Genomic DNA, 26430 nt, shown 5'->3' on the forward strand with positions numbered 1-26430 from the left:
TTTTTCACAGTCCACAAATGGATTACTCCCATACCTTAAACACATCTGTGACATTCTCATCTCTGTTCATACATTCACACTTTCCTTTGCCTGGAATTCATTCTCCCCTGGCTGAAATCTATCTTCCACTTTGAACTCTAATCCCATCTAATATTTACTTATCTTTGGGCATTTGTCACATCACATTCTTCATTACAATTATCCAAAAACATTCCTTTCTTTTTTCCTCCTCCTTGATTAAAAACTACCTATGTGACCTCAAAGTAAAGTACTGCCTAGACACTGGAGATAAATATGTAATAATTTATGGAGTGATCTGTGTTTTGTTCTCATTCCTTCTGGTGATTTATCTCCCTACCCCCAAGAAGGCAGCCAAGCCCTAATGTTCCCTAAGCTGAAGGCTTCTAAGTTTCAAATCTAAAAATCAGCAGTTTTTAGGCACCCAGAAGACAATTTCCAGAAATGCTTTTGGAAAGCGTGCGCTTATTAGGGGAACAGATCCAGAAGGAAAAGGGGTGAGAGCGAATGCTTTGAATGAGAGAAACAAACAAACAAAAAATCTGTGGGGGGAAGGGTTAGAGAAGGTACCAAGCGTTAGAGTTTATGCAAGGTAAAGACCTAGCCTTCGTTTGCATATAGCACCCCAGGATAAAGAGAACGCTGTGGGAGACCGTCCACTGTAATACCTTGGCCTTGAGAGCTGTGGTAAGGGTCTATCTCTTTGAGCAAGTGTGGAAAGATGATTTACAGTGACGAGCAGGATTAGCACTCACATCAGTAGAAGGAGCCACACGAATGATGCAACCACCACAGATTAAGGAGCTGGCCTCTACCCCACTTTTTTGTGAAAGAAACACAATCTGCAGAAAGCAGTACTATATGCAGAGTTAAAAGGCTTCACCTTTCAGACGACTTCTCTGATCAACAATGGCTAAGTCTAAAAACCTACTATACTGGAAATGACAGGATACGGCTTCTTGGATTAGCTGCTTCGGTCTGGGGCCCTTTTCCTGGCTGGATATCAGGTCTCCGATCAGACCCCTCCCTCTTAGTTTAAGTCCTCCAATAGCCTTCAGTCTTTCCACTGACCAGCCCTTCCTCAATGGCCCCCTCCAAGTCTGGCCGCATCTCCACTCCTCAACACTACGTCAGACTCTCCCTTAGTCGTTCCTTCTTCACCCTAATCTCCCTTGTGCCTCTCACCCTCGTCTCCTTTTGCCCAGTCAGCCCCAATTCTCTCTCCTTTCCCTCCCGCATCTCCTGGGAGGGTCTCCTTTCATTCTTCAGTAACCACCCCCCCGCAACCCGCCCCTGACCCACCCCACTGAGTACAGGCACCGCCCCCCCACCACAGCTCAGCCGTTGGAGGAGGCGTGGCCCCGCGAGTAACAGGTCTCCCGCCCCACACTCCGCGGGCTCGCGCGCAGACAAAGACATTCCACAGCCCCCGCCCCCTCCGCGCGCTCGGCCAGAAGGGGGAGGAGACACGTGTCCCGCTAGCGCCGAGTCACGTGGAAAAGAAACGAACGGAGCCCGCGGCCTCCGGCGCACGCGCACAAGTCCCCGGCCTGGAGGGCTCGGAGGGAACAGGGGAGCGGGGAGGCGACTTCTTCGGACTCCGCGACGGCGCGCAGGCGCCGTGGCCCGACCGGGGACTTTGTTCTCCGCGGAGAGACCCAAGGGCGGTGCCGGTGGCTGGCTGCGCACGCGCGCCGCCTCATTTCCGGTGCTCTCTTTCGCTGGGTCGCTCGGGTCGGCTTCGGTCGCTGTCGCTCCCGCTCTCTCACCCCAGCCAACCGCCGCTCGGGCCGCCGCCGCTCGGGCCTCCGCCGCTAACGCGTCGCTTCCTCGATCCCTTAATCGCACATCTTTACCAATGCAGCGCCGGGACGACCCCGCCGCGCGCATGAGCCGGTCCTCGGGCCGCAGCGGCTCCATGGACCCCTCAGGTGCCCACCCCTCCGTGCGTCAGGCGCCCCCTCGGCAGCCACCGCTGCCTCACCGGTCCCGGGGAGGTGGAGGAGGGTCTCGCGGGGGCGCCCGGGCCTCGCCCGCCACGCAGCCGCCACCGCTGCTGCCGCCCTCGGCCACCGGTCCCGACGCGACAGTGGGCGGTCCAGCGCCGACCCCGCTGCTGCCCCCCTCAGCCACTGCCTCCGTCAAGATGGAGCCGGAGAACAAATATCTGCCCGAACTCATGGCCGAGAAGGACTCACTCGACCCGTCCTTCACTCACGCCATGCAGTTGCTGACGGCAGGTAAGCGGGCGTCTGGGATCCCTCTGGGTCGCCCGGCCACTCGGGGGCATGGGTGGTAGCGGCTTTGTTCCTCTTCGCGTCCCCTGAGGACCCAGGCAGTCGTGGACTCCTCTCATCCTCATCTTCGGAAGCCTAAGATTCCACGTTCCCATCCCGGCCCAGAGGGCGAGGGAGAATTTCTAGGCTGCCATGGAGGCCCGGAGGGAACTTGGCGATCTCTTCGCGCAAAGATCTTGATGGATAAATGCCGCGTTTCCCGCCCCCTTGGCCGACCCTTCTGCCTCCCTTCTTGCAGCTGCCCTGCGCTCCGAGGGCTCAGATTCTTCCAGAAAGGAACCTTCATCTCCCCCTTCCCCCAAAGGGGAAGCTTGTTTGATCGCGGGTGGCGGTCGGCGCCTCAACTGAGAGTGTAGGAGGTGAAGACAGCCTGAGCCGGGAGGGACCGTGAGAGGGAGGGGGGCGAGGTGAGATGGGGTGAGACTGGGGTGCCCTGTCCAGCGCGCCGCGGCCGCCGGGGCCGGGTCGGACTTAGCGGTAACGGGAGCTTGAGTTGCTTGGAGGCAGGAGCAACCTGTGGGAATCCGAGCTTGAGGTTTTCCTAATCATATTTCCGACCTCGGCAGATAAGATGGTCATTGCTGCCGAACCAGACGTTTTTGAGTCCTTTATTTTATAATGTGTATTCTGCACTCAAGAAAGGGGAAAAAAATAAACCTAAAGACGGTGAAAGGGGGTGACAGAGGGAGGTTAAGGATGGTTTGCGTGGCATTCCCAATCAGCTGGTGGAAAAAATTGACATAAGTTTGCGTGGCTTCCTCCCCCGTTCTTTTCAGTAGTGAAATAGATAAGGAAGAGTAGTCTTTGTTCTCTGTCTGTAGACTAGCGCTCCTTTTTTGCGCAAAACTAGCCATCATCTAGTCGCTCTGATCTCCCGAAAGCCGCCTATTTTGCCCTCTCTGATTGTTAAAACGGTTTAATAAGTGTCTTATGATACCTAAATGTTATAAACAGATACAAATCCAAAACCTTCCAACACTGAGTGAGTAGTTGTACTCTTTGGCAGGATTGAAATAATGGACAGGTTCCATATGAAAATATCCTTTCCCCTCCGTTTGTTCTCTATCTCCCAACATTAGAGGAAATCTTTAAACAGTAAACAAAGCCCAAGACATTCAAGAATAGCATTTAAATAAACTGCTTATGGTTTCAACTCTGTGCTTTGCTCTTCTGTAACACAATCAGATTGTTTGAAACATTACTGTTCATTGTGTTCTTCTGGCAAACTCTTTGAGGGCAAGGAAAGCTTTTTTAATCTTTATGTTTTTCATATTGTCTTGCATATAGCAAATACCAGTTGTCTGAATCTGAAAGCAAGTACATGTAGGTTCAAGAACCTCAGACAATGCTAAAAGTTGACTGAGTCTTATTTTTATTTTCTTGCGTCTTCAATCAGTCCAGGTTAAATGTGTGAGAATAAAATAAACTTTAGAAGTGTTAAGGTGTTGACTTGGGTTTGAAATTCTAGCTCTTGACTAGTCATCTACTCTTGGGAAACTTTCTGAATCTCACTAAGCTCATCTGTGAAGTGGGGTGGTGAGTTGTGAGGATTAAATGTTGTATAAAAAGCTCTGGCACAGTTATTTTGACCTATAATCATTAGATAATAACTTGCCACCAGTTTTCTCCTAGTTGTAAATTCGTGGTACTGAGTTAGGATGAAAATGCAAAATTTTTCTTGCCATTGTGCGCACATCAGGTGTCCAGTGCTAATCTAGCCTTTTAGGTAAAATACTATTTCTTAGGATAGCTATCAAAAACTTGATACTTACAGTGAAGGTGTTAGTTGCTCAGTTGTGTTCGACTCTTTGTGACCCCAATGGACAGTAGCCTACCAGGCTCCTCTGTCCATGGGATTCTCCAGACAAGAATACTGGAGTGGGTTGCCATACCCTCCTCCAGGGGATCTTCCTTACCCAGGGATTGAACCCAGGTCTTCTGCATTGTAGGCAGATTCTTTACCATCTGAGCCACCAGGGAAGCCTGATCCTTAGAAGTTACATAAAATTTTCACCTCTCTCTTACTGCTTAACTTTTGTCACAAGAGAGCATGCTTTAATTTTTTTTTTAATTTGAGCTTTTTTTCCCTCTCACTTTAAAAAAAAAACTATATATTTATTTGACTATGTCAGGTCTTAGTTTCCACAGATAAGCTTCATTCCTCTGTGCCTTGTGGGATCTTAGATCCCAGGGCCAGGTATCAAACCTGGGTCCCCTGCATTGCAGGATGGATTCTTAACCACTGGACCACTGGACAAGTCCCAAACGTCCCAAACTTTTTTATGTCTTTTTTTCTTTAACCAAATTGAATTTTAACTGGAGAAAGGGGGTTAAGGTAATGCTGGCTCACTGAGAGAACTGACTTGGGAAAGGTGAATACTTCTTAGCATGCATACGCTGTGCTTAGTGGTTCAGTCGTGTCTGACTCTTCGCAAGTCCATGGACTGTAGCCCTCCAGGCTCCTCTGTCCGTGGGGATTCTCCAGGCAAGAATACTGGAGTGGGTTGCTATGCCCTCCTCTAGGGATCTTCCCAGCCCAGGGATCGAACTCAGATCTCCCACATTGCAGGCGGATTCTTTACTGTCTGAGCCAGCAGGGAAGCCCAAGAATACTGGAGCGGGCAGCCTATCCCTTTTCCAGGGGAACTTCCAGACCCAGGAATTGAACCTGGGTCTCCTGCATTGCAGGCAGATTCTTTACCAGCTGAGCTACCTGGAAAGACTCTTAGAATGGATAAATGTTGATATATGTTGGACCCAGCTTTTAGGGTTTTTTTAAGTTGAGTATAGTTAATTTACTTTAAGATATTTTTGAATGATCTGGAAAAGGGATTGTAGTAAAATTGACCAATTGTGAAGAAATGAGACTGAGAAGACAATAGTAGTTAAACTTTGTGATGAGAATATGTGTAGGAAAAATATGACTAACACTATGCTAGATGCTGGACACTGGTCTGAGCACTTTACATCAACTATTAACCTTACTAAGAGGAAGTTACTCTTATTACTCTTATCTTTATTTCTACATATGAGGAAACCAAGGCAAGCAGATTAAATAATTTGCCTAAGGTAACAAAATCAATAAACCGCATGAGGAAGATTTGAAGTCAGTCTAAGTCTGGATCCTCACACTTAAACCTCTTTGCTCACCACTCCCCCATTCGTCACTATAGTGCCTACAACAAAATTGTACTCAAAAAAATTTTGTGTGTGTGCTAAAATATTAAAAGAAAATCTGAACACATCATAGTCTAGCCAACAGATCAGTGAAGGTGACAAGACCAAGACACAGAAGAAGGAGGAAACCCAGAGAGCATAGCACTTGGGACTGTGGCTCCTCCAGGCAACTCTGCCCATTTCCCAAGAGGTGCCACAAGACCCAGACCACTCTTGCCTTCCCAGCCCTCCCTCTCCCTTTCCCAGCTTAACCTTATTTTGTACTTAGACCAGCATCTGACACACCATATGTTGTAGTTAATGTGTTTGCTTGTTGGTTACCCCTTCTTTATGACCAGAATGTTAGCTCTACCAGAGCAGGGATCTTTGGTCTGTTTTGTTGATGTCTGTATCTTCTGTTCCTTTATAAGTACTGCACAGAGTGGCCTCTTACTAAATAGTTGGTAAATAAATATTCATCTTCATTGCATGATGGAAAAATATCAACACAATTCTGAAGGATTTCAATTTTGAATACAGACTTCTATATTAGCCAAATTGATAATCAACTATGATGACAATTAAATGCGTTTGCAGATGTACAAGGACTCTCAGGGTACCCATGCTTGTTTCCTGAAACAAATAATTTATCATATTATTTGTGTTAAATACTTACATAATAAACATAAGATGTTTTTATATATATCAGTGTTCTTTTTCTACTTTTTATAACTGGGAAAATACAAGTCAGTATAAATGACTCAGGGATAAGTGAACATTTTGAATAGATTAGCAATCCCCGGATGATCTTGAAAGGATACTCAGCAGTTCATTTTCCAAAAGCACTCAGTGCAGGGACTTCCCTGGTGGTCCAGTGGTTAAGACTCTCTGCTTCCACTGCCCAGGGCATGGGTTTGATCTCTGGTTAGGAAACAGATCCTGCATGCAGCATGGCAAGGCCAAAAAGAACCACGTCAGCGCAGAATCTTTCCAAACAGAAACCTATTGAAATTTCAAAAGAGTTAATTTCTGTATTTAATTCGAAATGTGCTATGGAAATACATCTTTTTTGATGTATTTAAATACATCTGAGTCGTGTCTGATTCTTTGTGACCCCATGGACTGCAGTCAGCCAGACTTCCCTATCCTTCACTATCCCCAGAGTTTGCGCAAACTCACATCCATTGAGTTGGTGAGGCTATCCAACCATCTCATCCTCTGTCAGCCCCTTCTCCTGCCCTCAGCCTTTCCCAGCATCAGGAATTTTTCCAGTGAGTCAGCTCTTCACATCAGGTGGTCAAATATTGGAGCTTCACTGTCAGTCCTTCCAGTGAATTCAGGGTTGATTTCCTTTGGGATTGACTGATAGAGGCTCTCAAGTGTCTTCTCCAGCACCATAATTTGAAAGCATCAGTTCTTCTGCACTCAGCATTTTTTATGGTTCAACTCTCACATCTGTACATGACAACTGGAAAAACTGTAGCTATGATTGTACAGACCTCTAGCAAGACCTATTAAACCCAAAAAGTGGAATTGCAGAGGAACTATAGACCAAATAATGGCTGTCTACATCCAGAGTTTCATCATGTATATGAATTCAGCCAACAGTGAATCAAAAATATTCAGGAGTAGGGGGATTCCAAAATTTCCAAAAAATAGAACTTGAATTGACTTTGCAGTGGTTTACCTTGTATTTACAACTATTTACATTATATTAGACGTTATAAGTAATCTAGAGATGATTAGAAGTATACAAGAGGATGTGTGTAGGTTATCTACAAGTACTGTGTCATTTTATATAAGGTATTTGAAACCCTCTTATTTTGGTAGGGGGGTGTGGTCCTGGGACCAATCTTCTTGGGACACTGAGGGATGTCTTGTAGGTATGAATATAAATACTAGGGAAGAAAGAGGCAGAATTTACCATTTGCAACAACTTCATGGTTGGTTATCTAGGAAAGTAGGAATGTATTGGGAATATGCTCAAACTTTTGTTCGTGAATGCTTCAGTAATAAAATGGTGTACCTTATTTCATCATTGATTAGATACTGAAAAGTTTTCAAAATGAATAACTTACACAGCAGTGAAAATGAAAACTATAGTTGAATGCCACAACATGGAGAGATCTTAGAAATCTAATGTTAGGTGAAAAGGTCAGTCCCATAAGGCTTTATCCATGTGGTACAGTGTTGTTTTTATGGAACATGTAATGCCAGCAAAATTAACTAAAATATTGTTAGCATGCGTAAATTTCAGATAAAGCAGTTTTTAACAAAATTCAACATGTGTGTACCATACAACTCAGCAAATATACTTGTGGGCATTTATCCCAGAAAAATTAGAACTCACATTCATAGGAAACCTGTACATGAATGTTCATAATAGCCGAGAACTGGATATAAGCCATGTCTGTCCAGTTGATGAATAGTTTTGCTGTGATAATCCATATCATGAAATACTACTCAACAGTAAAGAAAGAAATGAACTATTAATAAATGCAACAACTTAAGATATCTCAAGAAATTGAGGGGGTGGTGGTCAGGCCTCGCAGCTTGTAAGATCTTGATTCCCTGACCAGGGATTGAACCCCAGCCCTGGTGGGAAAGCACCAAGCCCTAACCACCAGACAGCCAAGGAATTTCCTCAAGAGAATACGCTGAATGAAAAAGCCAATCTCAAAAGATTACATACTGTATAATTCCATTAATTTAACATTCTTGAAAAGACAAAATAATTGAGTTGGAGAACATCAGTGATTGCCAGTGTGAAGGAGAGAGGAAGGGAGGTGACTGTGCCTATAAAAGTGTAGCATGAGGGATCTTTGTGTTCTGTACTGTACTGAAATTGTTCTGTACTGACTCTGGTGGTGATCACATGAATCTGATTAAATTGCATGGAGCTAGGCATACACGTGCAGACATACATATGTCCTTGCGAAGCTGGTGAAATCCAAATAAAGTCAGTAGATTTTATTTGCATTTTTTGGTTATGGTATTGTATTATAGACATGCAAAATGTTGTAGAGAATAGTGGGTGAAGGATATAGGAGATCTTTTATTTCTTAAAACTGCATGTAAATCTACAATTATCTTAAGATAAAGTGGTTTGTTTGTTTTGTTTTTAAAAGGAAAAGAAGCCCTAAACTATAAGTTGTACCCTAAGAAAGAGATTTGGGAGACCATGGTCAGTAGGTCATGGTAGAGTTTGCCATTATCTTGGAATATGAGGACTGAACCACTCTTAGAGGGCTCTTGGGCTTCCGTGGTGGCTCAGACAGTAAACCGTCCACCTGCAGTGCGGGAGACCCGGCTTCAGTCCCTGGGTTGGGAAGGTCCCCTGGAGAAGGAAATGGCAACCCACTCCAGTACTCCTGCCTGAGGAGCCTGGTCAGCTACAGTCCCATGGGGTCGCAGAGAGTTGGACACGACTGAGCGACTTCACTTACTTTCTAGAGGGCTCTTAACTCAGGTTTTGAAGGATTTTTTTTTTTTTTTTTTTGAGCCAGTACCCACCCTTAGTCAACATTGTTTGTGAAATACCGTGTCTGTTTTTCTGGGGAGCTAGTCTGTAAGGGCTCATGACCCTAAATAAAATTAAAAATCTATAGCTCTGTGTTCTTGCTTTACATAATAAGTAATTCAAAAAATGAAAAGAATGGAGTGGCTTTATACAAAGTTAGTAAACTTACTGGACTTGTGAATCCAAAAGGATTTACCAACAGGATACAGGGCAGAGAACTATAAACTTGGGAGTGGTAAAGTTATATGAATTGTTTAGGGAAGTTGGGAGTGTTAATGCTATATTTCTTTAATTTGATACATGTTTATGGATGCTTGTTGTCTATTAGGCATTGTATTAGGCAGATAGTTCAGTGATGAAGTGGTCCAGAAATTGTTGTTAACAGAGGAAGGAGTGCTGTTGTTATTGTGTTTGAACTGAATACATTGATAGTATGGAGGAGGGCGTGACTCCTGACCTTTTGGAGCAGATACCATGTGAATCTTGCCCTTCTAGAAACACTGTCTCTGGATGCCTTAGTCAGAAAATCACGACTGTCTTGCTCTCTATGTAGCATTTATTAAATGTTCAGTTAATGGATTGTACATGATAGTCATTTTTAGTTAAGCCAGTCCAGTTGATAGAATCTGTATATAATTTTTTCAAACTTCTCTAGGATTAATATTTTTCTGTTTGTGAAATCTTTTTTCTGTTAAAAAAAAAATCTTCCTTTTTTTTTTTTAAAATGTTTATTTATTTGTCTGTACTGGGTCTTAGTGGCCAGAAGATCTTTGGAAGATCCAGCCCAAACGTGGGATCTTCAGTCTTTAGTTGTGGCATGCAAATTCTCACTTGCAACATGTGGGATCTAGTTCCCTGACCACGGATTGAACCCAGGTCCCCTGCATTCGGAGCTCGGTGTCTTAGCCACTGGACCACCAGGGCAGTCTCCCCAAAAATCTTCCTTTTTAAAATTAAGAAGGAAGACTGAGGTTTAACAGCTTGTCCCAAGGTCATACAGCAAGCATGTAGCAGAGTTGGGACTCACACCCAGTTCTGTTCAGCTTCAAAACTCAGGTTCTTTCCTCTCAGACATACATTTAAAAAGCAGTTCTCATCCTTTGGCACTTACAATCTGGTTGTAATAAGGCCTACCCAAAAAAAACGAAAGATTAAGTTGTAGTAGAAGAAATGCCACAAGACTGGTTGAATTTGCTAACTGACATACAGAATAACCTGGGTTTAAATACCTGCTCTGTCTTTAATTTTGTGATGTTGGACAGGATTTCTTCACCTGTTAAGTGAGGATAATCCTCATTATAAAGACAAAGGGAAACCCAAAAGGGTAAGATAATGATTATGGTCAGCATCTGACTCTGAACCAAACGGGTCACCTCTCTGTGTTGTTTACAGGATACTTTTTCTTTCTTTGACTCTTGGGACATCCAAGGTCTCCAGAGACCCAAGCAAAGATCTTTTAAAGGAGTCAGTTTCACAAAGATTGTCTAGAAGTACTTTTGCCTGCGGGTAAGGCATTTTTAGGAAGCTTCACCTTTTTTTTTTTTTTTCTCTCCCCTTTACAGCCTGCTTGTTAGCTCTCCGCAAGAAGTGAGGCCAAGGAGAGAAATTGAAAAAGAAAAAGATCAGGCAGCTGAACATCTGAGGTGTCGATAGAGCCCTTTTGTTGCATTTAGCTGGATGACAGTGTCTAGGGGTATAAGCTGAACTTCCCAAAACTTTACAAAATCAGCTCTTTTTTCGATTAAATAAAGTGTGCCCCTCTCTCCCTATTGAGAGGCAATAATAAAAGCATGAGGTTTGAAGTTAGAGAAAGCCTGGGTTTTAATCCTTATTTGGGTACTTCAACAGCTTTCTGACTTAGAGATTTAACTTCTCTGAGTTTGTTTCTTCAGTTGTAAAATAGGGATAGTACCAACTGCTTCACCCAGTAATGTTTGAGTATAAATGGGGTCATATTTGTATAGAATTTGATGCATTGTAGGCACTGAAAAAGATTGGTCCTTCCCCTTCCGAAAGTGGAAGGTGACCCTCTTTGAAGGCTCAAATTGCTTCTTTTGCTTTCTAGGCTAACCCACTGATTGATTTATCTTTTCAGTCCTGTTTAATTTAAATCACTGTTCTCGAAATTCTCTAAAAAATGCTTTAACAGTATTTTTAAAATTGTAAGGTAAGTGGACAAGAGGATCCTAATTAAATCTACCTCATTCAAAACATAGCAGAAGGATCTGTGTTTTAAATTTTTGCTTATTTATTGTTTTTTATTTGTTTGTGCCAGGTCTTAGTTGGGGTGTGTGGGATCTAGTTGCCCAACCAGGGATCAAACCCCAGGCCCCCTGTATTGGGAGCAGAGAGTCTTATTTAAACACTGGACCACCAGGGAAGTCCCAGATCCATGTTTTAGAAAGGCCTTATATTAACAGGGCACATTTCATTGATATTGAACCTTACTATTGGGTTCAATTTTTGCAGCCCTGCTTCCTGTGGGAATACAGATTAACAGATTTTGAGTCTTAGCTTCTTGTTTTGACCAATTAAAGTTTCTGGAAAGTGGTATAAAGTACAGCTGAAGGGCCTAACTAGATGGCAGCAGTTAGAACACACAGAGACATAGATGAGATGACGTATATAACTTGTTCCACATTTTTAGAAGCTCCTCAGTGGTGTATTCTGATTTGAAATGTGGCATCTTTGTCCCTATGGGACATTTGAAGATTTTAAATACCCAGTTTACCAGCCCAGAAGCTCTAGAAGAGGTGTGTTCAGAGATGGTAGCTCAAAACCAGTGACTGCAAGGTTAATATTAGCAGTAAGTGGGAAGGGGTGGAGGTCAGGATATACAGGCAGTGAAACCGTAAACAAATAGGGTGTTGAATGAAGCATTTAGTCTGTTGATTGTAAGGTCAAATTTGCTTTCTACTCCAAGCAATGAAAAATAGGAATGCAAAGAGCACTGTCATTTATGGTTCTATAGTGTATAACGTCTCAATTTAGGCTTTTTAATAAACAGAGAAGCCTTCAGTTTGGAATTCTGAACTCTGTGAGTCTCAGTAACTTTCCTTCATCTGTGTACATCATAGCTAGATTATTTTAGTCTAAATAGTTATTTTAAAAGTTTGTTAAAGGTTTAGATTTGCAGAATGTGTTTGAAGTATTATGTCTTTATATACTGAAGGTCCACCAGGCTCCTCTGTCCATGGAACTCTCTAGGCAAAAATACTGGAGTGGATTGCCATTTCCTTCTCCGAAGGATCTTCTGACTCAGGGATCGAACCTGGATCTCCCACATTTGAGGCGGATTCTTTACTGTCTGAGCCAGAAGGGAAGCCCATATATTGAACTAGTGGTTTTCAAAGTGTGAACCTTAGGGCAGCAGTATCAGCATCACCTGGTCACTGGTTTTAAATGCAGATTCCTAACACAATCCTAAATGCAATCCCAGACTGGGATTGGGTCCCAGCAGTCTAGTTGAACAAGCCATCGAGATGATCCTGCTGTATATTGAAGTTTGAGAACCCTTATCTTAAAATTGCAGAAGATAGGGACTTCCCTGCTGGTCCCATGGTTAAGACTCCACGTTGCCAGTGCAGAGGGCACAGATTTGATTCCTGCTTAGGGAACTAAGATCCCACATGCCCCTCGGCATGGCCAAAAAGTTTTTAAAAATATGGAAGGTAGAAACTGGAATTGTTGTATAAGGAGAACATTGTGTTAGTTAGAGTGTTCCACTGATTTTAGGACGTGTAAAATTTTTTTTTATTCTCAGTGGACCATAGTATAACATTTTAGTTGCTGGTATTCATTGCCTCCATGCTTTGCTGTCATCTCTGTTAGTACTTCTGTTGTGGCTGTTAACTATTCTTCATTGCCAGCTTTGTATACCCCTTGTATATAGACACAGTGGAGATTGGGACCATGTCTGACTGGTTGTGTGGTTTTTCCTATACTTTACAGGGCCAGGTGCCTGGCCCTTAGTAAGTTTTCCATGGTGCTTAGTGATCATACCTGTATCTGTCCCTTCATGTGCCTCACCATAGGAAGCACTCAAACACTTGGAATCACTGAATGAATGGAGTTCCCTAATGATAGGAATCTCTTGGGATACTAAGGTTCTAGCTGATGAAACTGTCTTAACCTGTGAATTAAAATTACGTTGGTGCATTTTTTTCCTTTAGGACACTGAGTGAATTTGGGCTAGAGAGCGTTAAGTAGATATTAAACCACTTCCCAAGAAATGTGCTTTTAGGACTTCACTGGTGGTCCAGTGGTGAAGACTCCGGACTTCTGCAAGGGGTAGAACTAAGATCCTACATGGCCAAAAGGAAAAGCAGAAAGAAAGGAATGGGCTTTAATTAGCATATTTGCATATTTTATTTTATTTATTTGGCTGTGCCAGGTCTTAGTTGCGGCATACAGGATCTTTTTCATTGCCACATGCAGGATCTAGTTCCCTGACCAGGGATCAAACTTAGGCCCTGCTGCATTGGGAGAGAGGAGTCCCAGCCACCAGAACACCAAGGAAGTCCCTGCATTTTATTTTATTCTGTCTTTATAGCAACCTCTTGAAGTAGATATTGCCTCCATTTTACGAATGAGGACATCAAAGTTTAGAGCAGTTAAACTTTTCAGAATTCACACAACTAGTGAGTGGCAGAGTAAACCCAGGTCTTTCAAACTTTTAAGGACTACTACTATCCAAAGCACTACTGTTACAAAATTTTAATAGGACTCTCAGTTGTGTATTTAAATTAACTTTGTCTCTTCATTAAGATACAACTTTGGGGACTTCCCTGGTGGTCTAGTGGTTAAGAGTCCATCTGCCAATGCAGGGGACATGGATTTGATCCCTGGTCCAGGAAAATTCCACTTGCCTCAGGGCAGCTAAGCCCGTGTAGCACAACTACTGAGCCCACTCACCTTGGGGTTGTGCTCCACAGCAAGAGAAACCACCGCAATGAGAAGCGCAAGCTCTGCCACTGGAGAGTAGCCCCCGCTCTTCATGCCTGGAGAAAGCCCAAGTGCAGCAACAAAGATCCAGTGCAGCCAGAATAAGTAAATAGAAGAAGAAGAAAGATATGGTTTTGTACTTTTTCTTGATGCAGATTTTAATTTTTTCCAGTTTGTTTAATCCCCGTTTCCTCTTGTCACTCCTGTCTGTTCTTAAGAACATTTGACTGAAACTGTTTCAGCTGAAAGTGGAAGAGCAAACTGCCCTTATTAGAAGGAGGCTTTGAGACTTCCCTGGTAGTTCAGTGGTTAGGACTCCAGACTTCCAATGCAGGGGACGTGGGTTCAATCCCTGATCAGGGAACTAAGATCCCACATGTGGTGCAGCAACTAAGCTTGCAAGCCAAAAAACTAGAGAGTCATGTGCAGCAAGGATCCCACATGCCTCAAAGACCATCCCACATGCCACAACTGAGAGGCAACACAGCCAAATAAATAAAAGGAAGCAGGCTTTCGGTTTCCTAGTCAACTTCATCTAGCTTCGGTGCTGTCTCTATTTAAAATTAAGGCACTATTCATCTGAACTATTCGTTAATATTTGGTCTCATTACACAGTATTCCGTCTTACTGCTTTAAGTAGACTCAGAATTTTGCCTTTATTTAAAAGAACAAAGCTAAATTAAATTTCTGTTTGTCCTATTCAGAAATTGAGAAGATTCAGAAAGGGGATTCAAAAAAGGACGATGAGGAGAATTACTTGGATTTATTTTCTCACAAGAACATGAAGCTGAAGGAGAGGGTTCTGATACCTGTCAAGCAGTATCCCAAGGTAAGGGAGAGAGTGCCTCCTTTCTTTGAGTTGTCTTTGTAGTATGGGAGTATATAGTATGTGGTGTGTCTTGTAGCACAGGCTGTAACAAAAGATTCACAGAGATTGGGAACCTGGTAAAGGTTCTGTCCCATGCTGGTAACGACTGTATCCAGCAGCTGAAACATACAGGTCCATAGCTAATAGCGTATCTACAGCCAGGAAGGAAATATGATCATCTTTTATTATCAAAAAAGGAATTTCCTTCTCAAATGTTTGTTTAGCTTCCAAGTTTAAAGGAAAAAATTTAAACCCTAATTGTTCTTTGTCAAAAGATTGAGCTGAAGTTTAAATGAAGGAAATACAACACAAATCCTTGTGACACAATGAATAAGCTAATTTTATTTCTTACTCAAACTTTTTTTGCTCTTGTTTGTTTTTGATTTGGGCTGTACTACTTGTGGTATCTTAGTTCCCTGACCAGGAATGGAACCTGTAACCCTTGCAGTGGAAGCACACAGTTTTAACCAGTGAACCTCAAGGGAATTCCCAAAGTTTCACTTTTAAATAAATGGTTTCTACTATTCCTTTTTTTTTTTTTTTGAAAACAACTAGTTTTAGTCAGTCAGACCAGTACTATCAAAGGGTACCATATGTCTGTTCTGTTCTGAAGTAACTGCCTTAAAAACGTCTGTGTTTGTTAAATTACAAAGAGCTGTGGTGTGATGATATGGAAAGAGCCCCACACTGCATCAAGAAATTCAAGTCCTAGAGCTGCCACTTTGCAGTTTTGTGCCATGCCATGCTCAGTTGCTCACTCATGTCCAACTCATTGTGACCCCAGTGACTGTAGCCTGCCAGTCTCCTCTGCCCCTGGGATTTTCCAGGCAAGAATACAGGAATAGGTTGCCATTTCCTCCTCCAGGGGTCTTCGCAACCCAGAGATCGAACCCGCATCTCCTGCATTGGCAGATGGATTCTTTACTCCTGAGCCACCCAAGAAGCTTCTTTCCAATTGTATAACCTTTGGCTAATCAATTTTATCAGTACCACTTCAGTATATCCTTCAGTAAAATGGGAGTGGTTAGTACTCTACTTACTTTATAGGATTATTGAAGATAAATAATACACGTGGAGATATTTTATAGGAACATATACATTTAGAAATCTGTCTTTATTTTCTCTCAGTTCAATTTTGTGGGAAAGATCCTTGGACCACAAGGAAATACAATCAAAAGACTGCAAGAGGAGACTGGTGCAAAGATTTCTGTGTTGGGAAAGGGCTCGATGAGAGACAAAGCCAAGGTAAGCTCATGCTAATGAGGCAAGAAGACACCCTCATGCCTTCCAGTAGCCTGGAGTCCAGCATGGGTCCCTTATGGAGGCTGGTTCTTGTGTGTGCACTGAAAGTGATTCCCTTAGATTTACATTGGATGTGAGAGATTGTAGACCAGCTAATTTAATTTGGCAACCCCAGAAGAACCTTGATAGGTCCTGGTAATTATTTTCTTTCTGACTTCACTGTGTAGTAATGGAAATAGCAGTAGCAGCTTTGGCCTTAATAAGCTTATCTAGGAAAACTTGGAAGGGGATGCTGAATGTACTGAAACTTACCCAGACTAAAGACACTAAAATGTGAACAGCATTCTTTTTCCAGTTAGTGTGGAAAAGTGTGAGCAATAGTGTTGTGAGTGCAGGTGAGTTTGAGGATTAGTTGGCTGGTTGGTTTTATAGCCAGCTGGAATGTGAGGCGTGCTAAAGGAAGATGTTACAGAAGGAACCATGAGTAATCCTGACAATAGAATCCAGAGCTTATTTTTTCCCATGCCATAGCCCCGTATTCTTTATACTCAGAGTCTCTAAGTGTGGAGAAACTTCCCACCAAATAGAATAGTCTTAGCTTTCTAGAATCAGCTTTTTAGATGAGACATAACCTGCTCCAGCCTAAACACTTACTCTTTCAGGCCTCCTTCTATGCAGCCTAATTGATGAACATTTTCTCAGACCCTCTTCTTTTTCCTCCCAACATTTCTCATTGGATGAATACAATTAGAGCTGAAGTATAAGACTCTATTTAATGAGGTGTACATGAGATTTTCTTCTCTCTGTCCTGACTTTTTTCCTTCTCTATACAAGCAGATCAGAAGAGCTGGTGATTAACAGCTCTACCTGGGATTTATTAATAAAAGCAAATGCTTGACAATTAATGAATGAATGGATGCTTGGCAAACAGCTGTTATCTGAATGAAACTGGAATTAAGTTTGTCTCTGCTGTACGTTCTAATAAGAGCTCCAATGAATACACCAGCCATTCAGAACAACAGTTAGCTTTTAGCAGCAGACCAATTGCAGGTTTAGCAGACTGTGTAAATTGCTATACTCCAGAGTTTGTTTTACTTTTTTCTTGCACTTTACTGGGGTTTTTTTAGGTGTTGGAGTCATTTCTTACTGTCCCTTTGGCCTAATGGTAAAGGTGTCATTTTCTCCGTAGTCCAAATGATAATGATGTTTTTGTGCATTTTTCCACAGGAGGAAGAGTTGCGCAAAGGTGGAGACCCCAAGTATGCCCACTTGAATATGGATCTGCATGTCTTCATTGAAGTCTTTGGACCCCCATGTGAGGCTTATGCTCTTATGGCCCATGCTATGGAGGAAGTCAAGAAGTTTCTAGTACCAGTAAGGAAATCCATATCCTGTATCATTTGAGCAAGAGAAACTGGCATCTTTTGCTTATTGCTAAGGCAGAGGTTCTTAACCAGGGTCTCTGCATAACCTGAAATTGCATATCCAGTTCTTCATTTATGTTCATTTTTCTGAGGTAGTTCATTACATGTACCTAGTTCTCAAACCACTGTGCCCTGAGGCCATTCTACCACTCCTGGTCTGATGTGATTTTAGTTGTATGCCATTATGTTTTGTCAATATCTTGGATCTACAGTGTGTCTTGCATTCTAACATCTGGTTAACAAAGATTTAACAAGGTCTTCAATAAATTAAGTATTTTGGCGCTAGTATGGAACCAGGAGGTTATGATAAGAAAATGGTGAAGGTGGTTGTAACCCCCTGCACTTAAGGAGTTATAGTATAGACTCTTGAGAGTCTAGGTGATGGTAAACAGCAAGAAGTGTTATCTGGCCTCCAGTGTTAATGGGTTAAATTCTGACCTGGGTGCATTCAAGACTCTATCCTGGAGGAGTTTACTCAAGTAAAGTTGATTTGAAGGAGGCATGATAGTTGTAGGCTTAACTGTTGATGACATTAAACAGATTGGTGTATAGCTTCTTTCAGAATGTAATTAAGGCCTTGGAAGAGTTAGAACAGACCAGGTTACCTGTCTTCCTTATTTCCATCTGGTCAGAGGTTATTCATTCTTCGAATAAGTAGGATATGATGACTTTTTGCCTTTTGACAAGACCTGGTAGTTTTCAGAGTTAACATACTACTTACTGTTCAATATTTAATAACCAAAGAAGACTCTGGAACCTTAGGAAGCATTTGGAGTACTATTCAACTAGAATTGAGTAAGCATTATAGTTTCATCACTGAGAAGAGATGATACATAGTTCTTGGTTTTCTTATACATGTAAAATGAGGGAGTTGGAACTGTCAGAGGATGTGAGAATTGGCAGAGCAAAAATTTATAGGCAGTGTGTCTCTCTAATGGTGAGCTCCAAGGATTCCAGCACTGTCTCAAGTGTCTAAGCAGCTGCTCTGCTTCTAAGTATGTCGTCATTAGAATGTTCAACTTGAAACAGCATATTTAAAATATCCTAGAAAAAACTCAGAGCTGGTAAATTTTCCCTTGAGGGGCTTCTTTACTCTTTGAGGTATGTATTGAAGCATCCTGAGCCATCCATTTTCTGAAGAACTGCAAAGGAATGCCCATCTTCTCTTTATCATTAATCTCAGCATATTTCTGAAAAGAGCTACATCTCCAAGGCTTCCATGTAAGTGGGTCTTTAAAAAAGAAGCCTACCAAGGAGATCTGGGTTTCCTCAGTATGGCAGCTAGAGAAATCTGAGCAAATGGCCCATCATTGATCACTTGATTCTGTAATGTGAGTCTCAAGCAGTAGAAATGGGTAAGGTAGGAAGAGGTGAAGAGTCAGGGGGTAGAGGGAGCATCTCTGTGGTGACTAGAATCTTCTAGAAGCTGTATACACCTGGGATATATAAAAGTGCACTAAGTATTGAGACTGAATGACTCTCATCAGGAAATATATGAAAAGATTTACAAATGGCATTTGACTCAGTTCTTCCTCCTTATGAAGAAAACAAATGAGCCTGTTTTTGCATCCATGACCAGAGCCCTCCGTTTTCCCCTTAGAAACTGGTACAGTAGGAAGAGCACTGGGCTGGGCACTTTATCTGAATCATCTTGGATAATCACTTTTTTGAGCCTCAGTTTCCTTGTCATCCCAAATATTTGTTAAGTATCTGGTAGGTGCTGAATACTATGCTTGGGTCTGAAGTTACAGAAATGGCTCTTGAAGAGCTTATAACCTAGTGAGAAAGACAGATAGACATTTTTAAAATGATGTGGTAAGTGCTTAGAGAAAATTACATTGTGCCGTGGGAAAAGGCGAGAGTGAGGAGCTGGCATCAAGAGAAAGTTTTTCTTTCTTTCTTTTTTTTTTTTTTTTTTTTGATAAAGTTTTTCAAAAGAGGTAAGGTAATACTTTTGATTAAATCTTGTAAGAACTAGAGTCCTTCAGGTAGACCAAAAAAGGCAATAATGTATTGATTAATTGAGACATTAATGATTCAAAGCCTAGATTTTGGAGATAAGTAATTCTGAATTAACATAGAATCTGCCACTCACTAGCTCTATGTCTGTGCTTATATTGATTGCTTTATGCTTTCTGAATCTGTTTTCCCAGATGGGAAGATCTGCCTACTTCAGGATTATTTTGAAGATTAAACTGAAAACCCTATGTAAGGCTTATTATATGGTACCCAGTTGTAGAGCTTAATTAATGGTAGTGGCTTTTATTATTCCAGGAAAAGGAAACTGTTTGCAAGAATGGATGTGTATGAGTATGCCGTGTTCTGAACTGCAGGTTGTTCAGCATGGCTTGAAAGGAGGTTATACATGGATAGAGGATGGAAGTGATCTGGAGAGCTAGGCAGGGACCACATCATGAAGAACTTCATCTGAATGATGAGGGGCCTACCATCAAGATTTTCCTCAAAGAGGTGACAGGTAGCGTGCCATTTGACTTCAGAGAATGAATAATCTGAGATTTCTTCTGGGTTTTCAAAGTTGTTCTTCGTATCCAAGGCTCATGTGGGCTAGATGACTTCTCAGCAGAAGGTAGAGATGTTGCACAATACTCCTCATTATTTTTTATCCACAGGATATGATGGATGATATCTGCCAGGAGCAATTTCTAGAGCTTTCCTACTTGAATGGAGTACCAGAGCCCTCCCGTGGACGTGGGGTGCCAGTGCGAGGCCGGGGAGCTGCACCTCCTCCTCCACCTGTTCCCAGGTAAAAATAATAGAGACAGCTAGAAATGGGATGTAAATTTGACTGCTAGTGCCATGTGTGTCTTACTGCTGCTCTTATTTCCAGCTTAGAAGGGGTCTCCGGATGTGTATGTTGCATCAAGAGTGGAGTTCTAGAGTGTTCCTTGGTTGTCTAGTGGTTAAGATTTGGCACGTTCACTTCTGTGACCCAGGTTCAGTCCCTAGTCAGGGAAACTGAGATCCTGCAAGTCATGCGGAACAGCAAAAAAAAAAAAAAAAAAAAGTGGAATTTTAGATCTTGGTTACTTTGGCTGTAAGCAGGTGCAGCAGTCCTGCTGAAACTTTTTTTTTTTTAACTTTTGAACAGTTTTCATCATTTTTAAATGGTCTCTGACTTAAGAATTTTACCTTTGCTGACTGACCTTTATGGACTATTCAGACTCTTCAGACAGATTCTGCACTAATAATATATTAGCAGGTCCACCATGGGCCTGGGGAACCTTCCGGAATGGGTCCTTTACCCACCTACACATTCCTCTGTGTTTTTCTTTTGTTTTGTTTTGTTTTGGCTGTGCTGCACAACTTGTGGGATCTTAACTCTAGGACCAGGAATTGAACCCTGGCCACAGCAGTGACAGCACTGAGCCTTAACCACTGGACCCCCAGGGAAGTCCCCATTCCTCTGTTTTGAAGGCATCATAAAATCTCCTACCTAGCTCCAGAATTTTAAGACAAGTCTGAACATGAAAGTAGCCTATTTATTAAAAATAAACTCTTTAAATAAAATAAACTCTTCTTTGCAGGGGCCGTGGCGTTGGGCCGCCTCGGGGGGCTTTAGTGCGTGGTACACCAGTGAGAGGGGCCATCACCAGAGGTGCCACTGTGGCTCGAGGAGTGCCACCCCCGCCTACTGTGCGGGGTGCCCCAGCTCCAAGAGCGCGGACAGCAGGCATCCAGAGAATACCTTTGCCTCCACCGCCCGCGCCAGAGACGTATGAGGAATATGTAAGATGTTTGGACAGCGTGCCATTTCTTAACAGCTAGCAGGTCGTCACAGGAAGTTGAGTGACAGGGCCTTGGCCCTTGATGTAGGTGGCAGGAGCTGCCTATAAGGTTTAGAATCTGCCCTCTTCTGTTGCAGTGATTGTTAAATTATGAGAGAAGGTTTTTCCATTTTAAGTATGATTTACTGTATACATACGTAGATGAAACAGGAAATAAGCTGTGCCTTGATGTTTAGTGTTTTACTAAGGGGAGTCCCCCTACTACTACTGATAATGCTGATTAAGTTCAACCTTGAACCTTGTTTTGCCCAAGCTGAAAGGGTTTTTTTAATTTGATTGATTGTTTCCTTTTCTTTTTTTAATTCTTTCTTTCTTGACTATTCTGCAACAGATGTTAATACTTTGGAGGGAAATTCTGTTCATTCAGAAGCCCTCCATATTACCTTACCTACTTTGTGTGATTCTGACTTTTTCTATTTGATTTTGTTTGTAGGGATATGATGATACATACGCAGAACAGAGTTATGAAGGCTACGAAGGCTATTACAGCCAGAGCCAAGGGTGAGTCAGGCAGTGGAAGTGCTGTTTCATGTCCTTGGGATACAGAGGGAGTTGGAGGAACTGAGAGATTTAGGCAGCACAAATCTAAGGAGCAGATGGCTCACCTTTTCAGGGTGTCGCCTCTGCTTTTGACATCTGTAAGGCACACACTGGGATCTGCAGATTTGGATAACTGTGAATCTTAAATTATAATGTAGAATCTGGGGTTAGCATATGAAAAATTCCTTAGCTGTGACTACATGGGAACAAAGGGAAAATGCGTTAAAATTGTTTTGATTTGTTATTTTAAAATGTCACAACTACATTAAAGTTGCGTAGAAGTTTAAAAGGGTACTAGATTCCCACTACTTAACTCAGGTTCTTTTTTGCTCTTTTTTTAAAAAGCATTGTTTTGTGTATGTGTATGTATCTTAACTGTGATGGGAAAGGCCTAATAATTCTGCAGTGGGGATAGGACAGTTCTTTTCATATTTGCTTATTCTCTTCCAGTGAGCCATGTGAATGCGTGTGTGTACACTGGTTAACACTGAGCTTTTGGGTTGAGCTTTTTCACTTTAAATTGTGTACTATTCATTTTTCTTTGCTGAGGTTGTCATAATTTTTAAATGAGTATCTAGTATATACATGTTTTGGAAATACTTTGCAGTCTGGAGACGGGGGTAGAATGAACATTTTTTGGTTTGTTTTGCATCCTCAGTAACATGATTGAAATATGGAAGCATTTGGGAGAAAGGTAAAACTGAAACATGGTTGCTGTATAGCTCTAATACTCTGTCTTTGGCTTTCAGGGACTCAGAATATTATGACTATGGACATGGGGAGGTTCAAGATTCTTATGAAGCATATGGTATGTCTTTATTTCTGTGGTGGGACAAAATGTGCAAGTAAGTGCCCAGGAGAATGCTGGTGACTAGATTATTGTGGGTCAGGCAGTCATACACCTAAGGAGAAAACTCATAAAAAGATGTGACACTAGAAACCCTGCTCTTATTTAAATCGTGTGGTGTGTAGTAGAAAAAAAGACTATTGAAATGGGTTAGGTGTGCTGTTACTCTTGGCTGGCTAAGCGGATGTCCTAAACTAGGGCTAAGGTCCATGTTGGCTGGTTGGAGCAGCAGGCTTTTCGGCTGATGCTGACTTTGTTTCTGCTTTAGGCTGGGAGATGGCTAGACCTGGGTTATATTGCTGAGCCTTTGCTACAAGATACCTAGGCCACAGTGATGGATAATAAGAATAGAATCATATCCAACTTTTCTCACCCACCTCATTTTTAAAAACAATTTTGGATCTCATTGTAAAGAATCTCAGTGTAGAGGAAATGCTAGGTGAAAGAGCCCTAATGACAAGAGCAGTTTGAGAGCAAGAAGAGTGCCTGTTAGATTAGAAACTGGGGACTGGAGCCAGTTTAAGACAGTTCAGCTTCCTTACTGTCTTGGATACATCTCAACTTAGTCCTTAATCCCAAGATTGCTGTAGATGCTGGAATGGCAGCAAGACCAAACTGCCTTTCCTGAGGCCTGGTTGAAAACACATTGCTCAAGAGGTATCCTCAGGAGCCGGTTATGGCCCTGTGATAATGGGCCCCAGAGGGAGTGCCATGTGGCAGGAGATGCAGAGAGAGCAGCCTTTTAAATATGAGGTGTTTCCAGCATACTTGTGGGAAGTCCAGAGACCTTGGCAAGGGACTCAGCAGTTGACAATTTAAGATAGTAGTTGACAGTCTCCCTTATACCTAACTGAAAAGAGGAAAGAGCCTTTTAGGGTTCCCACAGATAGACTCCTCACCTCCTCAGCATAGTATGTAGCATCCAGTAAGCTGCTTTTCCAGGGGAACAGTTTTTACCAGCCCTAGCTAAATGGTCCTGGACAGTTGCCATCTGTAACACTGCACTGCTCTGCTCATATGCCACTGTTTAGAAGGGTGGTATGATTGCCCCAGGGTATTTCCCATCATCCGTGAGCAGTACAGTGGGACCTCTGTAAGTGTTCTACTAAATTACATTTCTGTTTTGCTAGAAAAAAGACTGCACTGAAACAGGCAGGCTGCTCCTTGTGCTCCTGGTATGATGCTGCCAGGGTTAATCTGTTCTGATTTCTGTCTTTATAAACAGAGTAGAAAAATATACTGTCTTATTGGTACCCAGAAGTCACTTAGAAAGTGATGGACATATCTGTTGTACTAGAGGTATAAACAGGCTTAGATAGCAACTTTACATCCATGTAGGGGTTTTAGACCTAGAATGATGGAAGCAGATGTTTGTGAAAGCAAGCAGCTAGAGAAATAACAGGACTGGGTAAAGTTTGGGGGTGAGCGGAAAGAATAAACTTAGAAACACAACTCGTGTTCATGAGAGGTCAACTCTAAAAGTATATGATTGTTTTTGCTATAGGCTTTTCCCCATCACAAAGGAAAACCATTTGAGGATAGCAGTCATGTTGTCTAGCTTTTCTGGACTATTCCACAAAAATGAGATAATGAATTCTCCTAATGAGTGCTGTTGACACATTTGATTGTACTTCCCACCGCCAGAGCAGTGGGCCAGCTGTGCTGGTGGAAGGTTCTTGAAGCATGGCCCTTGCTTACTCTTCCCGGGGAGCCAGAGGATCCTTCTCCACGGGCAGATCTGACTTGCTGTCACATGGAGAGGGAGCTGCCTCTGTCGCTTCCAATCTGGGAGACTTCCAGAGCTTGTCACCGTACTTGAGGCTCTCTCCTGACCTTCTTTGGAAATAGGAAAGGGCATTGCAGCCCCAATGAGATTGATTTCCTCACTGTCTGAAGCAAGGTGTTGGGTTTACCCAGGTTTGGGGGCTGGAGTATAGATCATGCATGTTGCCTATGGACAGCTTCTTTCCTGGACATCACCCCAAGTCCTTTCTGAGCTGTTTCCTTCTGGCCGTCCACTCAGAACTGCCCTGTACCCGGGAAGTTGCCTAAGCTGCTTGGGAGGGAGGGCCAAGCAGAGTAAAAAAGTAAGAACCACAGAGGAGGTGGCAAGGCATTGGAAGCAAAGCAGCATGTTTGGTGATCTTTACCAAGTGACCTACACCTGCCCATTCCAAAATGCCATTGGCACATGGTTTATAAACTGTTCTTGCTTTTCCCCACAGGCCAAGATGACTGGAATGGGACCAGGCCGTCGCTGAAGGCCCCTCCAGCTAGGCCGGTGAAGGGAGCGTACAGAGAGCACCCATATGGACGTTATTAAAAACAAACATGAGGGGAAAATATCAGTTATGAGCAAAGTTGTTACTGATTTCTTGTATCTCCCAGGATTCCTGTTGCTTTACCCACAACAGACAAGTAATTGTCTAAGTGTTTTTCTTCGTGGTCCCCTTCTTCTCCCCACCTTACTCCATTCTTAACTCTGCATTCTGGCTTCTGTATGTAGTATTTTAAAATGAGTTAAAATAGATTTAGGAATATCGAATTAATTTTTTAAGTGTGTAGATGCTTTTTTCTTTGTTGTTTAAATATAAACAGAAATGTACCTTTTATAATAAAAAAGAAGTTGAGTAAAAAAAAAAACACAAACCTGTTAGTTTCAAAAGTGACATTGCTTGCTTAAAGGTTCTGAAGTTAAGGCTTGTTAACTTTCTTAGTTTTGATTTGAGGCATCCCGTAAAGTTGTAGTTGCAGAATCCCAAACTAGGCTACATTTCAAAATTCAGGGCTGTTTAAGATTTAAAATCACAAATGTTAACGGCAGTAGGTGCCACCATGTAAAAGTGAGCTCAGATGTCTCTAAAAATGTTTCCTTTATATAAAAAAGCACATGGCGGTTGAATCTTAAGGTTAAATTTTAATATGAAAGATCCTAATGAATTAAATAGTTGATGCAATTTTTAACGTTAATTGATTTAAAAACAAAACAAAATTAGGTTCGTAAAACTGAATTTTTCATTTATGTGGGTTTTGAAATCTAGCCCCAGACATACAGTGTTGAGAGATACTTAGCGGGAAGTAGTTTCTAAAGAGGTTGATTTGGGGAGAGGGGCTGGCCACTTGAATTGAATTTGATGCAGAGCTTTTTAGTCATGAACAACCTTTCAGTAGTAATTCTAATAATGAACATTTCAGTATTTCAAAAAACAAAGTATTTTGTCCATCTGAGATCCTACACTCCATGAAAAACTCACTTGGACACTGGGGCCAAAAGCTGATGATATCCTTAAGTTGACGGTTGTCAATATTGAACTGTTCCCAAGGAAGTTAGTCAAGTATGTCTCAACACTAGCATGATATAAAAAGGGACACTGCAGCTGAATGAAAAAGGAATCAAAATCCACTTTGTACATAAGTTAAAGTCCTAATTGGATTTGTACCGTCCTCCCATTTTGTTCTTGGAAGATTAAATGCTACATGTGTAAGTCTGCCTAAATAGGTAGCTTAAACTTATGTCAAAATGTCTGCAGCAGTTTGTCAATAAAGTTTAGTCCTTTTTTAATCAAAGTAAATGTGATGAATTGTCATTTTTTTGGGTGGACAATAAAATAGTTTTCTCTTTCAAATAAACTTAAATTAACTCTAAAGTTAATGGGCTTGTTAAAAGTTGGAAACATTCTTAAAAGTGGTTGGGGGGGATTTTATTTTAAGTTTACCAAAAAAAAAGTTTATGAGTTGTTAAGTTTTAGTTTAAAAATAACCAAAGCT

At 42.1% G+C, this 26430-nt stretch overlaps 1 protein-coding gene and 1 long non-coding RNA gene across 5 annotated transcripts in view; one reads left to right on the forward strand and one right to left on the reverse strand.

Moving 5' to 3' along the window:
* LOC136164798 (uncharacterized) overlaps positions 1–1250 on the reverse strand; it is a 48419-nt gene extending 47169 nt beyond the window's left edge. Inside the window, exon 1 of one of the 3 annotated variants that reach the window (XR_010662408.1) lies at positions 774–1250. This is a non-coding gene — a long non-coding RNA (uncharacterized lncRNA). The remainder of the gene's footprint in view (positions 1–773) is intronic. The other 2 variants (XR_010662409.1, XR_010662410.1) reach the window with 2 other exon arrangements.
* Positions 1251–1711: 461 nt separating this feature from the next.
* KHDRBS1 (KH RNA binding domain containing, signal transduction associated 1) overlaps positions 1712–26430 on the forward strand; it is a 33756-nt gene continuing 9037 nt past the window's right edge. Inside the window, exons 1-9 of one of the 2 annotated variants that reach the window (XR_010662411.1) lie at positions 1712–2258; positions 14640–14764; positions 15932–16048; positions 17273–17419; positions 20100–20233; positions 21015–21216; positions 21709–21776; positions 22565–22623; positions 24888–25080. Coding sequence is in view for 1 of the 2 variants with exons in the window: in XM_065930286.1 (XP_065786358.1) it covers positions 1877–2258; positions 14640–14764; positions 15932–16048; positions 17273–17419; positions 20100–20233; positions 21015–21216; positions 21709–21776; positions 22565–22623; positions 24888–24985 (1332 nt within the window). In the remaining variant the exon portion in view is untranslated. Of the gene's footprint in view, positions 2259–14639; positions 14765–15931; positions 16049–17272; positions 17420–20099; positions 20234–21014; positions 21217–21708; positions 21777–22564; positions 22624–24887; positions 26235–26430 lie in introns of those variants that run through there. The other variant, XM_065930286.1, reaches the window with a different exon arrangement.

This window comes from Muntiacus reevesi, chromosome 3 (genome assembly GCF_963930625.1).
Source record: "Muntiacus reevesi chromosome 3, mMunRee1.1, whole genome shotgun sequence".
Taxonomy (NCBI): Eukaryota; Metazoa; Chordata; class Mammalia; order Artiodactyla; family Cervidae; genus Muntiacus; species Muntiacus reevesi.